Source organism: Anas acuta, chromosome 29 (genome assembly GCF_963932015.1).
Source record: "Anas acuta chromosome 29, bAnaAcu1.1, whole genome shotgun sequence".
Classification (NCBI taxonomy): domain Eukaryota; kingdom Metazoa; phylum Chordata; class Aves; order Anseriformes; family Anatidae; genus Anas; species Anas acuta.
The window spans coordinates 1,344,686-1,367,000 of record NC_089007.1 but is presented as its reverse complement, the minus strand read 5'-3'; the positions used below and the strand labels follow the sequence as shown (position 1 = coordinate 1,367,000).

Below are 22,315 nucleotides of genomic sequence, written 5' to 3'. Positions count from 1 at the left end.
GGGGGTCAGGGGTGAGCCCAGCGCCCCCCCAAGCCCCTCACCTCTCCCCCTGCTTCCCTCCGCTCTTGGGGTTGACGAAGACGAGGAGCGGGTGGGTGTCGGGCACGGGGCTGACCTGCGGGGTGGGGGGTGAGACACGGACACGGGGGGGGGGGCACAGGATATTTGGGGGGGGGCACACGGATATTTTTTTTTGGGGGGGGGCACAGCTCACCCGCAGCGCCTGTCCCTCGGGGGTGGTGAAGACCTGGGGTCCCTCCTCCCCCGGCGTCCCGCTCCCGTCCTTCTGGCTGTTCTGCCGCTCCTGCGAGTGCCCGGGGGGGGTCACGGCCACGTCCCCCCCCCGGGGGCACCCCCCAGCCCCCCAAACCCCCCCCCCAGCCCCAGGCTCACCAGCACCACGGGTAGATGGCGAGGGGGGCAGGATGTGGTCCCGCAGCAGCCCGCAGTCGCCAGGTGGGGGGGCACGGCGGCCAGGCACTCCTCGTGGATCTGGGGGGGGGGGGGGGCACGGCGCGGGGTCGGGACCAATTTCGGCCCCCCCGTGCCCTCCCCCCCAGTGTCCCCCCCCCCCCACCTTGAGGTGGCACCAGACGCAGTGCAGCCCCGTCAGGCTCTGGAAGCTTTTGATCTTCTTCTGGCAGCGCCCGCACTTGCTGGCCTCGCAGCCGCCCTTCACCCAGACGTGGGCCTGGACCTGGGGGGGGGGCAGCAGCAGGGGTTGGGGGGGGCGTGGATGGACGGACAGACGGACGGGGGGGGTACGGACAGACAGACGGACACTGGGGATAAGGATGGATGGGGTGGGGGGGGACGGGTGGACAGATGGACACGGGGGGGTTATGGATGGACGGGGGGGGGTAAGGATGGGGGGGTACGGACGGACAGGGGGGGGATACGGACAGACGGACGGACAGCATGGCGGTCAGGAGAGCGGACGGACAGACAGACGGACGGACGGACGAGCAGAAGGTGAGACAGGCGGCCGGGCCGGGTGGAGTGACGGACAACGGGCGGGCGGGGCCAGGGATGGACAGACAGACAGACGGACGGATGAATAGATGGATGGACGGACAGAGGGATGGGTGGAATGGATGGACAGATGGACGGGATGGACAGGATGGATAGATGGATGAATAGACGGACAGATGGACATATGGACGGACAGACGGGATGGACGGACAGATGGATGGGATGGACAGACAGACGGACAAAAGGATGGATGGACGGACAGATGGGATGGACAGACAGACGGATGGGTGACGGACGGTGGACAGGTGGACGGACAGGTGGACAGAGTGGAGGGAAATGGACGGACAGACGGATGAGTGGACGGGATGGATGGATGGATGAACGGACATATGGACGGACAGACCGGATGGACGGACAGACGAACGGACGGAATGGACGGACGGATTGGACAGATGGATGGACAGACAAACAGATGGATGGACGGACAGACGGACGGACAGATGGACATATGGATGGTAGCGGACGGGACGGACGGAATGGACGGATGGACAGACGGACGGATGGATGGACGGACAGATGGATGGATGTACGGACGGACAGACGGACGGCCGGACGGGCGCCACTCACGCCGGCCTCCTTGCGGACTTGGCGTAGGTGCTGATGCAGCTGGGGGGGGCTTTGCGGGCGCAGCGCTCGTGGACGGTGAACTTACAGACTGGGGGCGGGGCCAAAAAGAGGGGGTGGGGCTTAGCGAGGCCCCGCCCCCGCTCCAGCCCCGCCCCCTCACCCATTCACACCACCGCCGCGTCCAGCCGGGCACCAATCGGCTTCGAGGTGGGCGGGGCTTGTGCGATGGCTCTGCCCCCAAGTGGGCGGGGCCTCGTGCACAGCTGGAGGGGGCGGGGCCTCGGGCAACAGCTGGGGCTGGGCCCAGCACCGCCCCCCCCAGGCCCCATCCCAACAGCCCCCAGTCCCTGGCCCCATCCCTGGCCCCATCCCGTCCCTGTCCCCATTCTGTCCCCATCAGGTCCCTGTCCCATTCCCATCCCATCCCCATCCCACCACCACCCAGTCCCTGTCCCCATCTTGTCCCTGTCCCATCCCCATCCCCATCCACCCCTACCAGGTCCCTGTCCCCATCCCCATCCCACAACCATCCCTGTCCCCACTGCACCCCCATCCCATCCCCATCCCATCCCCATCCCCATCCCCATCCTGATCCCAACCCCATCCTGTCCCCATCCCATCCCAGTCCCTGTCCTGATCCCAACCCCCTCCTGTCCCTATCCCCATCCTGTCCCCATCCCAACCCCATCCCATCCCGCTCCCCATCCCGCTCCCAACCCCATCCTGTCCCCATCCCATCCCCATCCCATCCAACCCCATCCTGTCCCCACCCCATCCCATCCCCGTCCTGATCCCAACCCCATCCTGTCCCCATCCCATCCCAGTCCCCATCCCGATCCCAACCCCATCCTGTCCCATCCCATCCCCATCCCATCCCGCTCCCCATCCCGCTCCCAACCCCATCCTGTCCCCATCCCATCCCCATCCCATCCCATCCCCGTCCCAATCCCAACCCCATCCTGTCCCCATCCTGTCCCCATCCCATCCCAGTCCCCATCCCGGTCCCCGTCCCGATCCCAACCCCATCCTGTCCCCATCCCATCCTGGTCCCTGTCCCAATCCCAACCCCATCCTGTCCCCACCCCGTCCCGGTCCCCACCCCGTCCCCGTCCCGCTCACAGGTGCAGCACAGCCCCTGTTTGCGCAGCCCGACCAGCAGCGTCTCGCACACGTTGCAATACACCGGGCGGTTTGAAGTGCTTCAGGCGCCACATGTGCTGCCCATCGTCCTTCATGTGCTGGGGACAACCGAGGGAACTGGGGGGTCAGAGCTGCCCGGGGGGGTCCCGGCACAGCCTCAGCCCCCCCCCAAGCCCCCACTCACCACCTCCAGGCCCAGCAGCACCAGCAGGGGGATGTTGGTGACGCCGCCGCGCAGCCACTCGGCCAGCGACACCGTCCCGCTGCCGTCGTAGTCGATCTCCCGCATCATCTCCTGCAGGATCTGGGGGGGGGGGGACGTGGGGATGAGCTGGGGGGGGGGACAGGGAATGCGAGGGGTCGGGGGGAGCCCCCCCCAATCACCCCAGCCCCGCTCACCGGCTTCAGCTCCGTGACGTCCCAGTCCAGGTACTGGGCCACCCGCATCATCTGGGTGATGATCCGCTCCACCTCCTGCGGCACCGAGCGTCAGGAAGGGGCTGGGGGGGCCCATCCTGACCCCCCTGACCCCCATCCTGACCCCCCCGACCCCCATCCTGAGCCCCCCCATCCTGACCCCCCCGATCCCCCCCCACTCACCGAGCTGTCCAGGAGCCCGTTCCCATCCTTGTCATAGAGCTTGAAGGTGACTGGGGGGGGGGGGGGCACAAGGGGGGTGAGATGGGGGTTGCCCCCCCTTTGCCCCCCCCCCGCCCCCCCCAGGCCCCACTCACACTCCAGCTTGTCCTCGGGGCGCCCTCCCTCCAGCAGCGAGAAGTAGCAGGAGACGTCGTTAACGCAGACGAGGCCGCTGCCTGCCGGGACGGATGGTGCTGAGCCCCGTGGCCCCCCCCCTCGGTGTCCATCCCTGGCCCCCCCCCGACCCCCCCCCGGTCCCTCACCCGGCTGCCCGGGGGCCGTGCTCTGGAAGGACATGAAGAGGTGGCGGCACAGCGCCTCGGGGACATCGCTCGCCTCCAGGTAGCTCTGCAGGAACAGCCTGAAGCCCTCGAAGTCCACGCACTGAGGGGGGGGGGCACAGAGGGGTTGTAGGAACATGGGGGGGGGGGGCAGCGTGCGGCCCCCGGCCCCCCCCCCCCTCCCGGGACCCACCTCTCCCTGCAGGTGCTGGGACAGGGCCCCGTCGCCGTAGAAGTCCTGCAGCACGTCCTGCACCTTCTTGCTGCTGTCTGGGGGCAGAGGCGTGGGTGTGAGGACCCCCCCTCACCCTTGTGTCCCCCCCCCACCCCACCGCCCCCCCCCAAAACTCACAGTCCAGGTATTTCTGGAGGTGGGCGAACTCCTCGGGGCTCAGCGTGCCCCACTCCGGGCTCTCCTCCATGGCTGCCGGCTGGCCTGCGGGGCGAGGGCTGCGGTGGGGGCACAGCGGGGACCCCCCCCTTTCACCCCCCTGCCCCTCACCCCACCACTTGCCCCAGCACAGCCCCATGGAGGGGGGGGCGCAGAGAGGGGGGGGTCCACCCTTAGCGTGGGGACAGCCACCGGCTTCGAGCCACCGCCGCTGTCAGGGGGGGAGGACGATGAGGACTGGGGGGGGGTGGTACCAGCCACCCCCCCACCCCACCCTGGCCACAGCCCCGGGGCTGAGCATGGCGTCGCCGGCCCCACGCAGCCCCCCCCCGGGGCCCCCCCCCACCCCGCCTTGGCCATTACTAATTGATGGCAGCGCCTGGCTCCAGGCGCCGGCACGGCGGGCGCTGGCACCGCGGGGAGGGCGCGCGGGCGGCCGGGTGCCCCCGTGGGCGGGAGCGGGGACACGCGGGCGGCGGCGCCCGGGCACGTGCGTGTGCCCCCCCCCCAAAAAAAAAAAAAAAAAAACACAAAAAACCAAAAAAACAACAAAAGACGTGGGCAGACGCTTCCCCAACGCAGCTGCGTGCGGGCGAGCATCCGGCTCCTGCGCTCGCCCACGGGTGCTGCTCACCCATGGGTGCTGCTCGCCCACGGGTGACACCACCCACGGGTGCTGCTCAGCCAGGGGTGCACGCTGGCACGTGGGTGGCCCCCCCCTCAAGGGTGCACACCCACCCATGGGTGCCACCCGCCCATGGGTGCTGCTCATCCACAGGGGTGCACCCTCGCCCACGGGTGCTGCTCGCACAAAGGTGCTGCCCACAGACGGGTGCTGCTCGCCCCCGGGTGCCCCCCACCCATGGGTGCCCACTCGCCCCCGGTGTCCCCCCCTGCCTCATCCCCACCCCCGTGCCACCCAGGCGCGGCGGCGCCGTCCCTGAGGGCGGGGGCTGAGCTTTGCCCCCTGCGTGGCACCGGGGAGCAGGCGGCAAACGGGGCCGGGGCAGGGCCGGTGCCGGTGGCCCCCACCCCCCCCCAAGGGCTGGGGGTGACGGAGGGGGGGGGGGCACGCACGGCACCCCCCGCCCCAAAACCCCCCAGATGTGACCCAAACGTGACCCGAACGCCCCCTCCTGTAGCACCCTTGGGTGCGTCACGATGCTTTGCGTAACGGGCATGGAGCGGGGGCCGCGGGGGGGGGGCACGGGGCAGCCCCCCCCCCGCTCCTCCTCCCGGTGCCACTACCGGGAGGAACGGGGCCGCCCACGCCCGGGGCTGCCCCGGGGGGGGGGGACACCGGGGGGGCGCCCCCAGCCCCGTCCCGGTGCCGTCGGTCCCGTAGGAGGCGGCACCGAGCTCCGGGACGGCTCCGTGCAGGTGGGAGGCGGCGGCGCCCAAGCACCGGGGCGGGCGGGGGGCCGGGATGCACGGCGGGGCCCCCCCCCCCCCGATACCCCCATTGCCCCGGCCGGGCCTTTCGGTTCCGCCGCGCACCCCCCGCTGCCCGGTTTCCCGGACGGAGACCGGGACCGGAGCTCGGAGTCCCGGAACCCGCCGCGCCCGGGGGCTGCACCGAGAGCAACGGGGCCGGGAACGGGGCCGGGAACGGGGCCGGGAACGGGCACCGGGCGGGGAGCGGCGGCACCGGGCTGCAGCCGGGCCGTGCCCCGCCGGCGCCGCTTCCTTCCCGTTCCTCACCCCGGTGCCGCCGTTTCCTCGCCCGGTGCTCGCGGGCGGCCCCGTTCCCGTTCCCGTTCCGTGCCCGTCCCGGTTCCTCCCGGTTCCCGTCCGCGCGATGCCGTTCGGCTCCCCCCCGGGCGGGGGGGCGACGCATCCCGGTGCCGGTACCGGTGCCGGTCCCCCCCCTCCCCGTCCCACCCCGGTCCCACCCCGCTTCCCACCCATCCCACACCGCTGCCCGCCCCGTCGGTGCCGGTGCCGGTGCCGGTACCTGCCGGGGCCGGGGCTGGGCTCAGGTCCCGGCTCCGCCGCTCAGCCCCGTCCCGGTGCCCGCGCTCCCGCCGCGGCCCGGCCCCGCTGACATCACGGCCCGGCGGGGCGGGGCGGGGCGGCACCGGGCGCACGTGCGGCGGGGGGGGGGGGGGAGCCCCGGGGGGGTGGGGGGGAACCCCGGAGCCCCACGGTCCCCGGGGGGGGGGGAGCGGTGCTCCGGTTTCCCCCCGGTTTCCCCCCCCCCACAGCCGCCGTCGTTCACTGCCGGCTCCGTGAAGCCCCCCCCGGTGCCCCCCGGTGCCCCCCCGGTGCTCCCGGTACCACCCTTCGGGGCGCACCGCCCCCCCCCCCCCCCGTGGGTTGAGGCCCCGGTGCTTTCTTCCTGGGCCCCCCCCCCGGGTGCGGGGGGGACCGGAGGGAACCGGAGGGGACCGGGGGGGGAAACCGGGGGGGGGACGGGGGGGGGGGGGGGCCCGGATCGCGGCGCCCCCCGTGGGCGGGGCGGAGGGAGAGGCGGCCCCGGGGGGGGGGGGGAGGGGGGGGGCACCGGGGAAATCCCCGCGGGGGCGGGGCGGCGCCGCATCCTGCCTGCCCCGGGGGCTGGGGGGGGACACAACGGGCACGGCCCCCCCCCCGTGCCTCTGCTCCCCCCCCACCCCCGGTACCGGCCCCCCCCCTCGCCGCCGTTATCGCGGTGGGGGCGGTGGCGGTTTTGGGGGGCCGCCGCGGGGTGAACCTCAGGGGCCTGCGGGCACGGGGCGGGCCCGGTTCCCCCTCCCCCCACCCCCCCCCCCTTCCCGTCACGGCGGGGCGGGGGCCCGCCCCCCCCCCCCTCCCTGCTCCTCCCCCCCCCCGAGCGGGGCGCGGCGCCTTTAAAAACCAAAATGGCGGCGGCGGCTCCCGCCCTCCCCTCCCCCCTCCCGTTCCCTCCCCTCCCGCCGCCGCCGCCACTTCCGGTGGGCGGGGCCCGGAGGCCGGAAGTGTGTCGCGCTCGCAAGATGGCGACTCCCTATGTGACTGACGAGACCGGTGAGCGCGGCCCGGCCCGGCCCGGTGCTCCCGGGGACCCTCCCCCGGCCCGCCGCCCTCCCCCGGCCCCCCCGGGGCTGGGCCCTGCCCTTTCCCCTCGGCCCGTTACCGGCTGTACGGGTGCCCCCAGCGCGGCACCGGCACCGGGAGGGCCCCGAGGGGCTCCCGGGGAGGGGGGGGCGGGGGCCTGAGGGGGGGTCACCGGGATGGGGGGGGGCGGGGCGGGGGGGCTCCAGGGGGAGGGGGGAGGTGCCGGGGGGGCTCCCGACACGGGATGGGGGGGGGTCTGGGGGTCTCGGGGTTGGGGGCCCCGAGGGGTTCCCGGGGGTGTCCGGGGGGCGGACCGGGGGCTCCCGGGGGTGGGGGAGGGGGCTTCAGGGGGGCTCCCGGAGCAGGGGGGGGGGGTTCCGGGGGGCTCCCGGGGTTGGGGGTGGGGAACGGGGGGCTCCCGGGGCTAAGGGTTGGGGCACCGGGGGGCTCCCGGGGTAAGGGGGGGGGTCCCGGGGGGCTCCCGGTGGTCTCCCGGGGCCCCCCAGCCGACAGCACGCCCCCCCCCCGCAGGGAAGTACATCGCCTCCACGCAGCGCCCCGACGGCACCTGGCGGAAGCAGCGGCGGTGTGAAGGAGGGCTACGTGCCGCAGGAGGAGGTCCCGGTGTAAGTGTGGCACCGGGGGGGGGGGCACCGGGAACACGGGGAGGGGAGGGGGGGTGATCCCGGGGTGGGGGTCCCCGGGCGGAGGCACCGTGACCCCCCCCCCTCCTTCTCCCGGGGGAGCGCGGCGAAGCCAGGAGCCCCCAGCCCGCCCCCGGCGCGCCCCAGCCGGGTTTACGTCTCGGGGTCTCGGTCTCTTTCCAGGTGCCCGAGCAATTCTGACCCCCCTTAGCCGCGCGCTCACGGTACGTATCCGGCCGGCCTGCGCCGCCAGGAGGCCCCCCCAGGGCCCGGGGGGGGGGGGGGGGGGGAGGACGGCGGCGGCGGGGGCCGGGGCAGAGCGCAGGACGGGGGCCGAAACGGGGCTGGAGGCGCCGAGGGTCGCGGCTCGGCGGGGGGTCAGCGCCTCTCCTTCCGCGCAGGTACGAGAACAAATACGTCAAATTCTTCAAGAGCAAACCCGAGCTGCCCCCGGGGCTGAGCCTGGAGCCCGCCGCGCCCCCCCGGCAAGCAGCCCGGCAAGGCGGAGGGAGGCGAGAGCGGACTGTCCAAGGCGGCCAAAAGGAACTTGAAACGCAAGGAGAAGAGGAAGCAGCAGCAGGAGAAAGGGGAGCGGGAGACGGACGAACTGAGCCACTCGCTGGAGAAGGTTTCCCTGGGGGGGGACGCGCCGGGGGCCGCGCCGCAGCCGGCCTGCGGCACCCAGGCCCCGCCGACGGCGAAGCCGCGGCCTCGGAGAAGGCCAAGAAGATCAAGAGCCTGAGGAAGAAGCTGCGGCAGGTGGAGGAGCTGCAGCAGAGGGCTCGACTCCGGCGACATCAAGCAGCCCACCAAGGAGCAGCTGGAGAAGCTGGGCCGGCGGAAAGCCCTGGAGGAGGAGCTGCAGGAGCTGGAGCTGGACTTGTAAGGGGCTGGGGAGGGGGGGGGGGGGAAGCAAAGGGAGGGGAGGGGGGTGCGGGGGCCGGCCCTTGGGGGGGGGGGGGCGCGCGGCGGGCACGGGGCGCACGAGGGCCGGGTGCCCCCACTGAGCGCCAGGCCCCTGGGGTTTGTTCCGGTGTCGGTTTTTGTTTTCAGAACAGTTTTTTTTTTTTTTTGGTCGTTTTTTTGTCTTTTTGATTTCCCAGCTGTCGGTGGTAGGAACTCAGCGTCTCTCAGACACCTCTTCTCCTCCTTTTTGTTTTTTTTTTAATTTTACCGGGGGTGGGGGGGGAGCGGTGGTGCTGCGGAGGCGGGGGCGGGGGCCGTGGCTTTTCCTTTCCTCCTTCCCCAGCCCCCCCCCCCCCGTGCTGTGTTGCCACCCCCCCCCCCCTTGGTTTTTAAACACCACGCAATAATAAAATTGCAGCAGTGACGCGGCGCCGGGCGCGGGCTCTGCCTCTCCCTGCTCACAGCCCCCTGGGGGGGGGGGGGGGGACACAGGAGGGCGGGGGGGGCAGGGGGGCTCTTCCTCCCCCTCCTCATCCTCCACCCCCAGCCGTGCCAGTGCCGGCGTCACCGTTGGGGCCGCGCACTGGGACAGAGCCGCCTTTGTGTCCCGCCAGGCGGTGTCACAGCGGGGGCACCCGGCCCCCAGCGGCCCCCCCCTCCCCGTGCCCTATTTCCCGGGTGATGCTGGCAGCGGGGCCGGGGCTGGCAGCGGCCCCGTGCTCGCCTCCGGCCGCTCCTCGGGGACAAGGACAGCGCCAGCAGCCAAAAAAACCCATCCCCCCCCCCCCGGGATGTGTTGGGGGGGGCTCCTGTGGCTCTGGTCCCCGTGGGAAGGGGCAGGGGGATGGGCACGGTGTCCCCCAAGCCCGGGCTGTGCCCCCCCCCCCCCAGGGAATGGGGCTGTGTTTGGGGTGATCCTGCAGGGGGGGTGGTGCTGGGGTGGTGCCAGTTCACTGGACTGGTTTGTACTGGGGCTGGGGGGGACGTGGGGGGCTCGGGGGAGGGGTGGTCTGTAGGGTCAGCGGGGCTGGGGGCTCCTGGGTGGGGTTTTAAGGGGTGGGGGTACCGGGGGGGGCTGTGGCAGGGTGAGTGTCCGTGTGCAGGGAGCTGCTGAAGGGCAGGGGGCACAAGGGGGGGCCCTGGGGGGGGTGCTCACAGTGCTCCCTGCCCCCATTTTTTCAAAGCTGGGGCCGTGGGGGGGTCCCTGCCACCTGTGCCCCCCCCCCAATATGTGACAAGGTGCAGCTGTACAACAGGGGTTGCCCAGAGCCCCCCACCTCCCCCATTTCAGTGCTGCTTTTTCCTGCCCCCCCCCCCCCCCCCCCAAGATCTTTCTGTTCAAGGGGAGCGTCCTGGGGGGGGCGTGGGGGCGTGCACAGTGTTTGGGTAGGTCCTGCAAAAATAAACGAGGGCCTTTATTTGTACGGGGTCTCGGCTGGCGCGGGGGCCAGGCAGGCACTGCAAGGGGGGGGGCACAAGGGGGGGGTTGGGGCTGGTTACAGGACAGGCACAGCAAAGTGGGGGGGGTGCAGCACCCCAAGGCACGGATGGTGGGGACCCCAGGGCCGCTCAGGGGGGGCCGCGCGGCGGGGGGGCCGTGAGGGGCACGGTGGAGCCGCAGTCGTCATCGGGGGGCCCGGTGGGGGCCGGGGGGGGCGCGTTCTCCAGCTGCCGGTCCCGCAGGCTCCGGATGTAGCTCTGGGGGGATCGTGGGGAGGGGGGGGACACAGCGACACGGGGGTGTCAGGGGGGGTTTGGGGTGCCTGCTGCCCCCCCCCCCCAGGTGGGTGCACGCTCACCGGGGCCAGCACGTCGCCCGCGTAGCGCTTGACGGGGGGGGGCTTGCGGCGGTAGGTGCCCTCGGGGGGGGCCGGGCTCTGGCGGCGCTTGGCCTCCTTCTGCCGGATGCGCAGCAGCTGCAGCCGCTTCTGGCGCCGGCTGAGGGTCGCTGAGCAGGGAGGGGGCTCAGCCCCGGCCCCCGCCGGCACCCTCAGCGTCCCCATGGCCACCTCCGGCCCCACCCTGGTGGCTTCCCCCCCCCCTCGCCGCTCCCAACGCCATCCCCGGCCCCTTCCCTGTTGCGATTTCCATCTCCCAGCTCTGCCATGGCCCCGCTGCCCCCTTTCTCCCCTCTTTTCCCCTCCCGTCCCTCCCAACCGGGCACGTCCCAGCGTGGTGCCTGCCCCCATCTCTGTCCCCATCCCAACCCCGTCCTCATTTCCACCCCCATCCCCCTTCCCCTGCCCATTCCCGTGCCCGTTTCCATCCCATCCAAACCCCAGCCCTATTTCCCCACTGGGGCCATCCTGTTCCCCATCCCTATCCCCATTCCCATGCCCATTTCCATCCCAGTCCCCATCCCATCCCAACCCCACCCCCATTTCCATCCCAATCCCATCCCATTTCCATCCCTATCCCCATTCCCATGCCTATTTCCAACCCTGTGCCCATTTCCATCCCTATTCCCATCCCATCCCTACCCCCATTATCCATCCCCATCCCATTCCCACCCCCATTCCCACCCTCATTTCCCCCCCCACTCCCCATCCCGTCCCCCCACCCCCCCTCACCATCACTATGGGAGAAGCCCCCGGCCGTCAGCTTCCACTGCACGAGGACTCCGAGGAGGCTGAGCGCGGGCCAGGCTCCCAGCACGGCCCAGCTGTACCAGCACAGCGGCGCCGGCGGCGCCAACCGCAGCCGGTCGTAGACGTAGAGCAGCAGGGCCAGCGCCTCCAGCACGTAATCGGCGCACGCCACCACCGCGGCCGCCCCGCACACGGCCGTGGCCAGCACGGTCAGCGGCTTCTGCCAGTGCAGGGCCAGCAGGGCGCAGAGCAGCGCCAGCCCCAGCAGCCCCCCCGCCGGCACCCAGGGGCTCTGCGGCTGCAGCAGGGGCGCGGTGGCCACCAGCGCGGCCGTGGCCAGCAGCAGCCCCAGCAGCAGCCCGGTGGTGAAGAGCCCCACGCTGCGCACCAGCGCCGTGAGCAGCCCGCACAGCGCCCCGATGCCCAGCGCGATGCCCGCGCTCACCTCCAGGCTCAGCTGCGTCTCCAGCACCCGCTCCTTGTAGCACAGCACGAAGATGACGGCCGAGCCCAGCAGCAGCCCCGACAGGAACATGATGGCCTTGAAGCAGCGGTAGCCTGACGGGGGCCAGGGGGGGCTCACCGGGGGGCTCTGTGCATGGTGCCCCTCCTCCGGCCGTGCCCCCCCCCGGACAAGTCCCACGGTGTCCCCGGTGACATCCCCGTCTGGCCGTACCCCCCCCGGTGACGTCCCACGGCGTCCCCCGTGATGTCCCATCTTGCTGTGCCCCCCAGCTGTGTCCCCCGTGGTGTCCTCATCTTGCTGTGCCCCCCCCAGCCACCTCCCACGGTGTCCCCAGTCACATCCCCATTTTGCCGTGCCCCCCCAACCATGTCCCCGTTCATGTCCCCGTCTTGCCGTGCCCCCCCCAGCCATGTCCCACAGTGACCCCAGTGACATCCCCGTCTTGCTGCCCCCCCCCCCGGCCACCTCCCACAGTGTCCCTGGTGCCGTCCCATCTTGCTGTGCCTCCCCCCAACCGTGTCCCCGGTGATGTCCTCGTCTTGCTGTGACCCCCCCGCCCACATCCCCCGGTGTCCCCCACGCTGTCCCATCTTGCTGTGCCCCCCCAGTCACATCCCCATTTTGCCATGCACCTCCCCCGACCACGTCCCCGTTCATGTCCCCATCTTGCGGTGCCCCCCCCAGCCATGTCCCCAGTGACATCCCCGTCTTGCTGCCCCCCCCAGCCACGTCCCACAGTGTCCCTGGTGCCATCCCACCTTGCTGTGCCCCCCACCACATCCCACGGTGCCCCCTGGGCCATCCCCTCTGGCCGTGGCCCCCCCTCCCAAACTGCACCCCCTTGGCTGTGCCCCACAGCATCCCCTGCACCCCGTCCCCCCGTGGCACCCCTTGTCCCCCGATGTCCCCTTTCTGCCCGTGCCCCCCGTACCCCATCCACGGCGCTCCCCGCTGGACCCCCCCACCCGTGCCCCCCCCGCGCCCCCCGCTCACCGAAGCCTCCGCAGACGAGGCCGAGGAGGCAGCCGAGGGCGCAGAGTGCGGCGGGGCCGGGCTCGAGGGGGGGCCGCGGCTCCAGGCGGCAGCGCGGCACCGAGGGGGCTCCGGGCTCCATCCCCGCCGGGCTGGGGGCGCACGGGGCGGCCACGCTGGGGGGCGCCGGGACCCCCCCCCCGCTGCCCCCTTCCCGGCCCCGGGGCGGCGGAAACGCGCGCGGGGGGAGCCCCCTCCCCCGGTACCCCCCTCCCCCGACCCCCCCACCCCCGCCCCGCACATCTGGGAGCGGGGCCGCGGCGGGGGGCGGGGGGCGCGGGGGCCCCGTCCCGGGACTCACCCGCTCCGGGGGCGGCGGGACCCGGCCCGGCCGCGGGGCTCACACACGGCCGGGACCGGGACCGGGACCGGGAGCGGGGCCGGGAGCGGGGCCGGGGGCGGTGCGGGGCGGGACAGGGAGCGGGGCCGGGGCCGGGGCTGGGGGCGGCGGGGGGCGGGAGCGGGGCGGGGGGAGCCGCGGCGGGGCCGGGATGGGAGCGGGGAGGGGAGCCCGGCACGGGGGGGGGGCGACGGGGACACGCGCGGGACACGGACACGCGTGGGGATGGGGCAGGGGCACGCGTGGGGGACACGGACAAGCGCTGGGGGCAGAAGCTCACGAGGGACACGGACACGCGTGGGGGATGGGACACGCGTGGGGAGGGGACACGCGGGGTTTTGGGGACACGCGTGGGGGGCCGGTGCCCGTCGTGGGGCTGGGACCTGCCGTGGGGCCGGGGCACACGAGGGGGCGCGGGCACGTCGGGGGCACGGACACGCGTGGGGCAGCCCGGCCCCAGCCCCGGTCCCGGCCCCAGCCCCGGCCCCAGCCCCGCCCGGGGGCAGCGCGGGACGGCGACTCCGCGCCCGGCACTGAAGGGGTTAAAGGGGGCGGGGCTTCGCTGAGGGGGCGGGGCCTGGACTGGTGACGCAACCGGGCCTGGCCACGCCCCCGGAAGCGAGCGTGGCGGCGGCGGCGGGCGGGCGGAAGGCGGAAGTGAGGCGCGCGAGGGACCCGGGGGGGGGCGGGAGGAGGCGGAGACCCCCCCCCCGCCGGCACCGGCACCGGCACCGCTCGGGGAGCGCGGCGGGGCCCCGGGGGCCGCCCCGGGCCTGCCTCCCGCGGCCGCTCCCAGCCCCCGGTTCCCCCGCCGGTCCCCCCGGTAGCGGCCCCCACCCTCCCGGTTCCCCCCCGGTTCCCCCCGTTCCCCCCGGGCCCCGCTGACTCCGCTCCCGGCTGCAGGGGCGATGGCGGTGACCTAACTCCCGGGGCCGCCGCCATGGCTCAGCCCCCGCCGGGCCGCGGGGCAGCGGCCGAGGCCGAGGGGGGCGGCGGCGGGAACCGGGAACCGCCCGGGGCCGGGGCAGGAGGAGGAGGAGGAGGAGGAGGAGGAGGGGGGGGGGGAGGCGGCCGGGCCCCCCCGGGCAGCGCCGCCTGGAATGGGAGCTGCGGCCTGCGACCGGCGGCCGCCACCACGGAAGACGACGGCAACGATGACGGGGATGGAGACGGCTCCAGCACCGGGGGCTGCTGCCGGTGCCGGGCCCGGGACGGATCCTGCGGCCTCGCCTGCCCCCGCTGCGCCGCCACCGAGCAGCGGCCGCCACCGCCAGCACCCCGCGAGGCCGAGGAGGGCGAGGAGGACGCAACCGGAGAGGACCCGGGGGGCGCGGGGAAGGGATCCCGGAGACCCCGGCGACGCCAGCGGCCGCGCTCGGCCCCCAAGGAGAAGGAGAAGGAGGAGGGCGGCCGGCGGCAGCGCCCAGCGAGGAAACGGAGCCGCGGGGCCCGTGTGGAGGAGCTGGCCCGGCTGAAGGCGCTGCTGGAGGCGGCGCTGGGCCAGGCGCGGAGGTTGTGTGCGGAGGCCGGCGGCCGCCTGCTCTGCTCCTGCTGCCGCCTGGGCGCCGCGGAGCTGGGCTCGGCACCGGGCACCGTGCGCAGCTGGGGCCGGCGCGTGGGGCAGCGGGCACGCAGCGGGTGGCTGCGGGCGGCCCGGGGGCTGCGGGCCGGGGCGGAGGTGGCGCGGCGCCTGCTGTGGATGCTCTGCGCGCTGCTGCTGCTGCTCCTCGTGCTGCTGCTGGGCTGCCTGCGGCTCTGCTGGCGCGCCGTGGCCGCCGGCGTGGCCAGGCTGGGCCGGACCCGGCTCGCGGCGTTCCTCGACGCCACCGGCCTCCGCAGGACGTGGGGGCTGCTCGGGGCGGCCGGGACTTGCCAGCGCCTCCGGGACTGGCTGCGGAGGTGGCGGGCTCCCCCCGGGGAGTTACGGACAGGCTGCGGGCCGGGGGACGCGGCGCCGGGCCTCGACCCAGGGGCTCCGGCCGCCAGCTCCGGGGAGGAGGTGGCCCGCCTGCTGGCCATGGCCGATGTGCCCGAGGAGGAGCTGAACCCCTTCCAGGCGCTGGGCGTGGAGGCGACGGCGTCGGACGCCGAGCTGAAGAAGGCGTACCGCCGGCTGGCCGTGCTGGTGCGTGAGCGGGGGGCCGGGGGCTGGTGGCGAGCTGCGGCCCCGCTGGGACGTGGTGCTGAGCCCCCCCTGCGCCTCCCAGGTCCACCCGGACAAGAACGAGCACCCGCGAGCTGAGGAGGCCTTCAAGGTGCTGCGGGCGGCCTGGGACATCGTCAGCAACCCCGAGAGGAGGAAGGAGTACGAGATGTGAGTGGGCCGGGGTGGCGGGCGGGGGGCTGCGGGGGTGCCCTCACCCCCTGGAGCCCCACCGGGTCCTTCTGCGAGGGGAGCGGGGAGAGCACCGGGTCTGCGGCCCCGTCCCCCCACGGGGGTCTCGTGCAGCCCCACAGCGCCAGGCTCTGACCCCGTCTCTCTCCCCGTGGCCGCAGGAAGCGGATGGCAGAGAGCGAGCTGAGCCGGTCCGTGAATGAGTTCCTGAGCCGGCTGCAGGACGACCTGAAGGAGGCCATGAACACCATGATGTGCAGCAAGTGCCAGGGCAAGCACAAGTAGGTCCCGAGGCTCCCGGCCCCGCTCGGGGTTGAGGTGTTTGGGCCGTGGGCTCCGTCCCGGCCCCGCGGTGCTGCCCCGGCGGGGGCTGACACGGCACCGACCCCGCAGGAGGTTTGAGCTGGACCGCGACCCGCTGAGCGCCCGCTACTGCGCCGAGTGCGGGCAGCTGCACCCCGCCGAGGAGGGCGACTTCTGGGCCGAGTCCAGCCTGCTGGGGCTGAAGATCACCTACCTGGCCGTGATGGACGGCAAGGTCTACGACATCACCGGTGGGTGCCGCCGCCCGCGTCCCCCGGCCCCCTGTGGGGGTGTCAGGGCGAGCCCCCGGTGACGCCGTGTGTGTCCCCGCAGAGTGGGCCGGCTGCCAGCGCGTGGGGATCTGCCCCGACACCCACCGCGTCCCCTACCACATCTCCTTTGGGGCGCGGAGCGCCGGCGCAGGCGGGCGGCAGAGGTCAGTGCTGGCAGTGGGACGGGGACCGGCGGCAGCAGGGAGCGACGCCGGGGCCTGGCTGCTGCTGGGGGGGGTGGAGTGGGAGGTTTGGGGGGGCTGGGGGCTGTTGGCCCCCCCAGGAGCCCACCCAGACGCTGCCTTCCTGCCAGCAGGAGCGCCTCCAAGGGCAGCCCCAGCTCTGCCGCCGACCTGCAGGACTTCTTCACCCGCGTGTTCCAGGGGACCTCAGGACCGATGCCCGGGGGCTTCCCGTCGCCCCCCCCGCCCGCAGCCCCCCCGGGGGCCGCGGCTGCAGCCGGGGCCCCGCCGAGGACCGAGGGGGGAGCCCCCAAGGGCGACGCCAAGCACAAGAGGCGGAAGAAGGTGCGGCGCCCCTTCCAGCGCTGAGCGCCCCGCGGGTGCTGGGGGGGCGCTCCCTGGGAGGGGGAGGCCGTGCTCTGTCGGGCACTACAAGGGCTCTTTGAAATAAAAAAAAAATCTATTTTTTTTTTAAAGTAATCTGTGTGTTTAGAAGTTAACTGGGGAGTCTGTGAGCTGGTGGGGCTGGGGTGAGCAGGAGGAACTGCGCTGGAGGCAGCCACAGAACCCCCAGGGGGGCACAGCGGGGGCCGTGCTGGACTGACCCCCCCCAGGTCTCGTCAGGGGGTGTTGTAGGAGCCCAGGTGCCCATGGCAGGGGGGGCTGCTGCCCCTTCCCTCCACGCGCACCCCAAAACACCTGCGGGGCAGCAGAGGGGCGTGGGCGAGCCCCCTCCAGCCAGAGCAGCTCTGGGGCCAGGCAGCTTCTAGCAGGTTCCGTGCTGCATTTGCAGCAGTTTCTTTTTGCTCGCTCCCCCCTATTTCTGACCCCGCACATCCCCTTTCTATTAATACAGCGAATGCAGCGCGCGGTCGCTGTGCTCACGGTGCGCAGCCGTCCTCAGCACCGCCGCCAGGCTCCCTGCACGCCCTCAGCCGCGATGGTTTTACTTCTCCAGCCTCAGCTCTGCACGGTTTGAGGGACACTCGGCACATTCCCCTAATGCTGAGGCCCAGGAGCCGTTTTTATTTGGATTTCTTTTTACATGAAGTCACGTAAAAAAGCCCTGCCTGCGTCCTGCCACCCTCTGTACTCCCAGGTGTGAGCAGCTGGGGTTTAACGGCCGTGTTCTTCTTTCTTACCACTTTTCCCAGCTTGAAGCACGGTTTAGAAGCGTGCCCCTTCTCTGCGGGGCGGGGGGCTGGCTCCAGGCGCTCTCTGGGGTGGCTGCGGGTGTTCTCCTGGCTGGGGGCTGTGCTGTGAGGAGGCTGCTCTGCTCTGGGGGGCCTTTATGACGGTGAAATTGCACAAAACACGAGGATGAAGGAGGCACAGGGTGGTTGCTCTTCCCACTGCTCGACAGTTCTCCCCTGGTGGGTGTTTCCCCACCGCCACGGGGTCACAAGGGAGTGTGTGGGGGGTGTGTGTGCGACGTGCCCGGCTCGCCCCGTCCAGCTCACGCATCTCCAGCAAAGCAGCAGGAGCTGAAGGCCCAGCGAGGAGCCCTCAGGAGACGCAGGAACCTTGCCAAAACCCTCGTGGGAAGCCCTGCAGGCAGGAGCTGGTGCACCCAGCCCCCGGGGGCGGTGGGCGCGGGGGGCTCAGTACTTGTTGATGCCGAAGAGCCGCACGCCGTGGAACTGGGGCAGCTTGGGCAGGAGGACGCTGAGCAGGGAGGCCGTGTTGATCACGAAGTGCGCGGGGTCGTACTTGGTGTAGAAGCTGGTGAGGAGGTACCTGGGGGGGGGAGAGAGGGAGCCCGCGGGTGATTCTGCGCTGCCCTGCTTCCCCGGGGGCAGGGCGGGGATTTTGGGGGGGGGGGGCTCGCTGCTGTTTCCTGTATGAAACCCCAGCGCCTCAGCTGGGAAAACCTCCCGACCCCCGGGACCTGTCTGTGCAGGGGCTGAATGCGCTGAGCTGTGCCTGCAGCAGCTCTGGAAGCCCCCCCACCCCCCCGCCCCGCTCCTCTCTGCCCGGTTTAGCGCGGCGCGGCACTCACAGCACCACCGGGGAGATGCTGAGGAACTTGCGCGAGGAGGTGCACTGCATCCCGTAGTCGATCTGCTCCCAGTGCGTGAGGAGGCGATCCCTGCCCTGGTCGGGGGTTTCAAACGGGGTCCCCTTCACTGTGTGCAGCAGCAAGTACATCACCTGCAGGGGTTGTGGGGGGGGGGACGTCAGCGAAGCCCAGCTCAGGCTGCTCTGAGGCTGGGGGAGCTCCTGGACACGAGGCAGAGCGCGGGGCAGAGAGCTCCTCGGGACCAACCCCCCCCCTGCCCAAGCAGTTCCCTCCAGCAGGCTGCCCAGGGAGGCCTCCAGACGGGCCTTGAAGATCTCCAGAGAAGGAGCCCCCCCAGCCCCCCTGGGCAGCCTGTCCCAGCGCTCCGGCACCCTCTCTGTGACGAATTTCTTTCGCCTGTTGGTGCGGAGCTGCCTGGGCTCCATTTTGTGGCCGTTGCCTCTCGTCCTGTCCCCACAGACCTCTGAAAAGAGCTTGGCCAAATCCCTCTGTCCCCCACCCCTCAGGTATTTATACACATTGAGGAGACCCCCCCTCAGTCTTCTTTTCTCCGGGCCGAACAGCCCCAGGTCTCAGCCTCTCCTCCCAGGGGAGCTGCTCCAGGCCCCGTTATCACCTTCGTGGCCTCCACTGGACCCTTTCCAGGAGATCCCGGTCTGTTTGGTACCGGGGAGCCCAGAGCTGGACCCAGCACCCCAGATTCCCCCTTTCCACGCTCTCCTTTTTTCGGTGCCCGCAGTAGCCGTCACCTTCCGTAGCCCAGGAGCACAGAACCGTGCTCGGTGGCGGTGCAGCCCCGGTCGGGCAGCGCGGGGCCGGGACTCACCAGGTTGTGCAGGACGTTGGTGAGCGTCCAGACCACGGGGACGCTGAGCACGGGGACGCTGAGCAGGACGACGTGCAGGGCGCCCACCGCCAGCCCGTAGGCCAGCCAGCTGCCGCGGCTGCTCGCCACGCGCGTGTTGGGGTTCAGCTCGCTGTGCGCCACGCCCACGTTCATCCTGCCGGGGGCACGGGGCTCTCAGCGGCCTTTTGGGGCCGTTTCCCCAAATCCCTGCACTTTGGGGCCCGCTGCCGGGCGGCTCCCGGTTCCTCTCCCGGGGCTCGGCAGCGGGCCCAAAGGGGAAGGCGGCGCTGCCCTGAGGTGGGCACCGGGCACCGGGGCTCGGGGGGGGCCGGGGAACGATCTCAACCCCCCGCGGGGCGCGGTCCCGGTCCCGGTCCCGGTTCCCCCGGGCTCAGCCTCCCCGGTTCCCGGTTCCCTCGGTTCCCCCGGCCCTGCTCCCTCCGGTGCCTCCGCTCCCGGCCCCCGCAGCCCCGGTGCCCCCCGGTGCCCCCCGGTGCCCCCCGCTCCCCCCTCCCAGTCCCCCCCGGTCCCCTCCCGGTTCCCCGGGCCCGGCCTCCCCGGTTTCCCCGGTTCCCCCGGCCCCGCTCCCTCCGGTGCCCCCGGTCCCGGCCCCCACAGCCCCGGACCCTCCCCCTCCCCCCTCCCGGTGCCCCCCGGTGCCGCCCCCCCCGCACCCGGCGGCTCCGCAGGGCCCCGGGCCCCGTTGCCAGGCCCCGGCCCGGCCCCGTCTCCAGGAAGTCCGCGTTCCCGACCCTCCACCCCCATTGGCCGCTCCCCGCCGTTTCTCCACTCCCATTGGCCGCTCTGCCCGTCGCTCAGAACCTCCTCCCCGCCCCCTCGCGCGGGAGAACCAACAGCGAGAGCGAGGCCCCGCGGGGAAACCCTCCAATCGGCGGGAGCGGTGTTGGGCGGCAGTTTGAAATCGCCGGTCCAGGAAGCGCGGCCGTGATTGGGCGGCGGGCTGCCGGCGGGGGGCGGGGCCGGCGGCGGCCTGAGGGGGCGGCAAGATGGCGGCGGAGCCCGTGGAGCTCCACAAGCTGAAGGTACCGGCGGGGCCCGCGCCGCCTCCCCCGGGCCGCTCCCGGGCCGTTGAGCCCCGCCAGCACTCGGGGGGCCCGGGGCCGATGGGTTCAGGCTCCAGCCGCCGCCTCTGGGTCGTGACTGGGCCCGGGGCAGCGCCTCCCGCCGCCGGGCCCTGTGGGAGGCCCCGGTTGGGTGCCCGGTGGGGCCTGGTGGGGCCCGGGGGTGCTCGGTGGGGCCCGCTGGGGCCCGGTTCCCGGCCTGGGCCGCGCTCGCAGGCACCCGGGGCTGTGTGCGGAGCCGCCGCCGCCTCCCGGTGCCGGTGCCGCTCCCCGGTGCTCACCCCGGGCCGTTCGGGGTCCCGCCCCCTGCCCTGAGGCCGCCCGGGGCCGTTCTGCTCCCCCAGGCCCCGGGGAGCAACGGGGGCAACCGGGGCGCCTGCAGCAAAGGCGGGGGTGGGGGTGGCGGCTCAGCGTGCGGGGCTGCTAAAAACCTGCCTTGGTGTTCCTCCATTTTCCCCCTTTTTTGTTATTATTCTCCCCTCGCTGTGTCCCCCCGTTAATCATGCCCGCTAATTAATTGGAGCTTCCCCCGCTGCAGCTGGCAGAGCTGAAGCAGGAGTGCCTGGCCCGCGGCCTGGAGGCGAAGGGCAACAAGCAGGATCTCATCAACCGGCTGCAGGCCTACCTGGAGGAGCACGGTACGCACGCAGCCCCCCCCTCACCCCCCTGATGGGCACGGGGGCTCCTTCCTAGAGCCCCTCCCGGGCTGTGACTGCTGCTCGGGGTTGGCATTGGCGAGAGAGCTCCTGGGTTTGGGCTTTGTTTGTGCGGGAGGAGGCCTCGTTTGGGCGCGTTGCTGTGGCTTTGCCTCTCCCCTCCTCATTTCGTGAATCAAACACTCGCAGTGGCCGTATCGGAGAGGCCGGGTATTGATCGAGTGATTTTCATCGTTAATTAGTCTGTTTCTTTCTTCCCCTTCAGCTGAAGAAGAAGCCAACGAGGAAGACGTCCTGGGAGAAGAAATAGAGGTAAATTTGGGGCTGGCCTGGCGGCGCGCGGCCTCTGGGTGGCCGTGTTGGGTTTCGCTGTGCCGGGCCCAGCTGGGAGGGCGCTGGGACGAGGGGGCAGAACTGGAGGCTGCCTTGCAACGAGCGCTGCCTGGCACCGTTGGGAAGCGCTGCTGCGGCTCCCAGGGGGGTCAAAACTGCCCGGTTCTGATGCTGAAGGCTCAGCGTCGCTGCGTTGGCGTGCGGGGTGTGGGAAAAGCTGGGCTTTGGAGGCGTGTGTGGGCTCCGTGCGTGGCTGCTGCTTCGGAGGGGGGAATTGTGCCCAGGCTCAGCAGGAGCCGCGCTGTCACCCCGTGCTTTTGTCAGTGGTGATGTTCAAGCACGCGGCCCTACAAGGCCGTGTGAGGCACCCGGGAGCTTCTCCCCAGTGTCCCAAAACACGTTCGGTGGGAGAAGGGCGCTGAGCCTTCCTAGAGCAGCACGAGACAACAGGAGCCGTGTGCTTTGGGTGTTTGCTGGCCCTGCTTGCCAGCCCGAGGGCCTCATTCCAATTATTTCCTGAGCCTTGCGAAGCCCCGGGCCTTGTGCTAAGGGCTTGACTTTGGGGTGTTAAAAAAAAAAAAAAATAATAATCTGTGTCTGTACCAGCGTTGTTCAAACCCTGGCAGGGTTTGGATACAATATTTATCGTTATATAATATTTATGGTGAGAAATGCTCCGTGCAGTGCCTTGTGGACTGTTAGACACGGCTGGGGGAGGAGGAAGGGGGCTCAGAGCACACGGCCCTTCCCTTCCCTCAGCCGTGAGGCAGCCACTCGTGCTCTGGAGCTGGGCGCTCGTCCCCGGGGACGTGAAGTGTCCCCGGCTGCTCTGACACTCTCAGGAGCCCTCGGGGGCTGAAATGCAGGCACGTCCCCGCTGAGCACAGAGTTCTGAGCCCCGACAGCCTCCCTGCGGGGTGCTGGGCTCCTCCTGACCCCCTCTCGACTCCTTCCCTGGCAGGAAGAAGAGCAGAAGCCGGCGGAGCCGCCCGTCAAAGTGGAGGAGCCTCCCGTAAAACCGCCCGACGTGTAACTATCCTCTCTGCGGGGGCCAAAACAAACCTGGGGGGGGTGGCTGTAAGGCGAGGGGTGCACGGGGGGGTGTGCTCCCCCTCCTCCAAACGCTTACGGGTTCTTCGTGAGCCTCCTGAGACCCCCTGAGGCTGGAGGGGTCACAGCCCCCGCAGCGAGGGCAGCTTGGAGGAGAGGAAACAGCTCCTGGGGTCACTTTCTGAGGCTGTGGG

At 72.0% G+C, this 22,315-nt stretch overlaps 6 protein-coding genes across 9 annotated transcripts in view; 3 read left to right on the top strand and 3 right to left on the bottom strand.

Moving 5' to 3' along the window:
* Positions 1 to 12: 12 nt before the first annotated feature.
* On the bottom strand, positions 13 to 4,237 carry DGKA (diacylglycerol kinase alpha). Its single transcript, XM_068663586.1, is given in 14 exon segments — positions 13 to 115; positions 215 to 451; positions 454 to 492; positions 578 to 697; positions 1,596 to 1,687; positions 2,719 to 2,791; positions 2,793 to 2,837; positions 2,924 to 3,043; positions 3,139 to 3,213; positions 3,340 to 3,389; positions 3,474 to 3,554; positions 3,642 to 3,762; positions 3,853 to 3,929; positions 4,012 to 4,237. Coding segments are annotated over 14 exon segments (1,386 nt in total). The 5' UTR covers positions 4,190 to 4,237; the 3' UTR covers positions 13 to 37.
* A 2,301-nt stretch (positions 4,238 to 6,538) lies between these two features.
* Positions 6,539 to 9,045, top strand: PYM1 (PYM homolog 1, exon junction complex associated factor). Its single transcript, XM_068663563.1, is given in 7 exon segments — positions 6,539 to 7,035; positions 7,597 to 7,652; positions 7,654 to 7,691; positions 8,111 to 8,186; positions 8,188 to 8,395; positions 8,398 to 8,489; positions 8,491 to 9,045. Coding segments are annotated over 7 exon segments (720 nt in total). The 5' UTR covers positions 6,539 to 6,890; the 3' UTR covers positions 8,596 to 9,045.
* Positions 8,885 to 13,153, bottom strand: LOC137845993 (transmembrane protein 198-like). 2 transcript variants are annotated; one of them, XM_068663560.1, is made up of 5 exons: positions 13,003 to 13,153; positions 12,663 to 12,793; positions 11,186 to 11,761; positions 10,415 to 10,563; positions 8,885 to 10,313 (listed from the first exon to the last, which is right to left on the bottom strand). In XM_068663560.1, the coding sequence occupies exons 2-5, from the start codon at positions 12,781 to 12,783 to the stop codon at positions 10,185 to 10,187; spliced, it is 975 nt and encodes a 324-aa protein (XP_068519661.1). In that variant the 5' UTR covers positions 12,784 to 12,793; positions 13,003 to 13,153; the 3' UTR covers positions 8,885 to 10,184. The 2 variants fall into 2 exon arrangements, with proteins under 2 accessions (XP_068519661.1, XP_068519662.1); XM_068663561.1 differs by having other exon boundaries at positions 10,415 to 10,513.
* Positions 13,154 to 13,429: 276 nt separating this feature from the next.
* Positions 13,430 to 16,613, top strand: DNAJC14 (DnaJ heat shock protein family (Hsp40) member C14). The gene is made up of 6 exons (XM_068663557.1): positions 13,430 to 15,166; positions 15,249 to 15,355; positions 15,538 to 15,657; positions 15,770 to 15,930; positions 16,013 to 16,115; positions 16,268 to 16,613. The coding sequence occupies exons 1-6, from the start codon at positions 13,982 to 13,984 to the stop codon at positions 16,500 to 16,502; spliced, it is 1,911 nt and encodes a 636-aa protein (XP_068519658.1). The 5' UTR covers positions 13,430 to 13,981; the 3' UTR covers positions 16,503 to 16,613.
* Positions 16,614 to 17,133: 520 nt separating this feature from the next.
* ORMDL2 (ORMDL sphingolipid biosynthesis regulator 2) lies at positions 17,134 to 19,813 on the bottom strand. Of its 2 annotated transcripts, XM_068663569.1 has the most exons (4): positions 19,675 to 19,813; positions 18,980 to 19,154; positions 18,133 to 18,284; positions 17,134 to 17,870 (listed from the first exon to the last, which is right to left on the bottom strand). In XM_068663569.1, the coding sequence occupies exons 1-4, from the start codon at positions 19,794 to 19,796 to the stop codon at positions 17,735 to 17,737; spliced, it is 585 nt and encodes a 194-aa protein (XP_068519670.1). In that variant the 5' UTR covers positions 19,797 to 19,813; the 3' UTR covers positions 17,134 to 17,734. The 2 variants fall into 2 exon arrangements, with proteins under 2 accessions (XP_068519670.1, XP_068519671.1); XM_068663570.1 differs by lacking the exon at positions 19,675 to 19,813 and having other exon boundaries at positions 18,980 to 19,480.
* Positions 19,814 to 19,884: 71 nt separating this feature from the next.
* The window catches only part of SARNP (SAP domain containing ribonucleoprotein), a 28,326-nt gene continuing 25,895 nt past the window's right edge, over positions 19,885 to 22,315 (top strand). Inside the window, exons 1-4 of one of the 2 annotated variants that reach the window (XM_068663567.1) lie at positions 19,885 to 20,043; positions 20,621 to 20,720; positions 21,004 to 21,050; positions 22,030 to 22,100. In XM_068663567.1, the coding sequence (XP_068519668.1) occupies positions 20,008 to 20,043; positions 20,621 to 20,720; positions 21,004 to 21,050; positions 22,030 to 22,100 (254 nt within the window). In that variant the 5' untranslated portion in view covers positions 19,885 to 20,007. The remainder of the gene's footprint in view (positions 20,044 to 20,620; positions 20,721 to 21,003; positions 21,051 to 22,029; positions 22,101 to 22,315) is intronic. The other variant, XM_068663568.1, reaches the window with a different exon arrangement.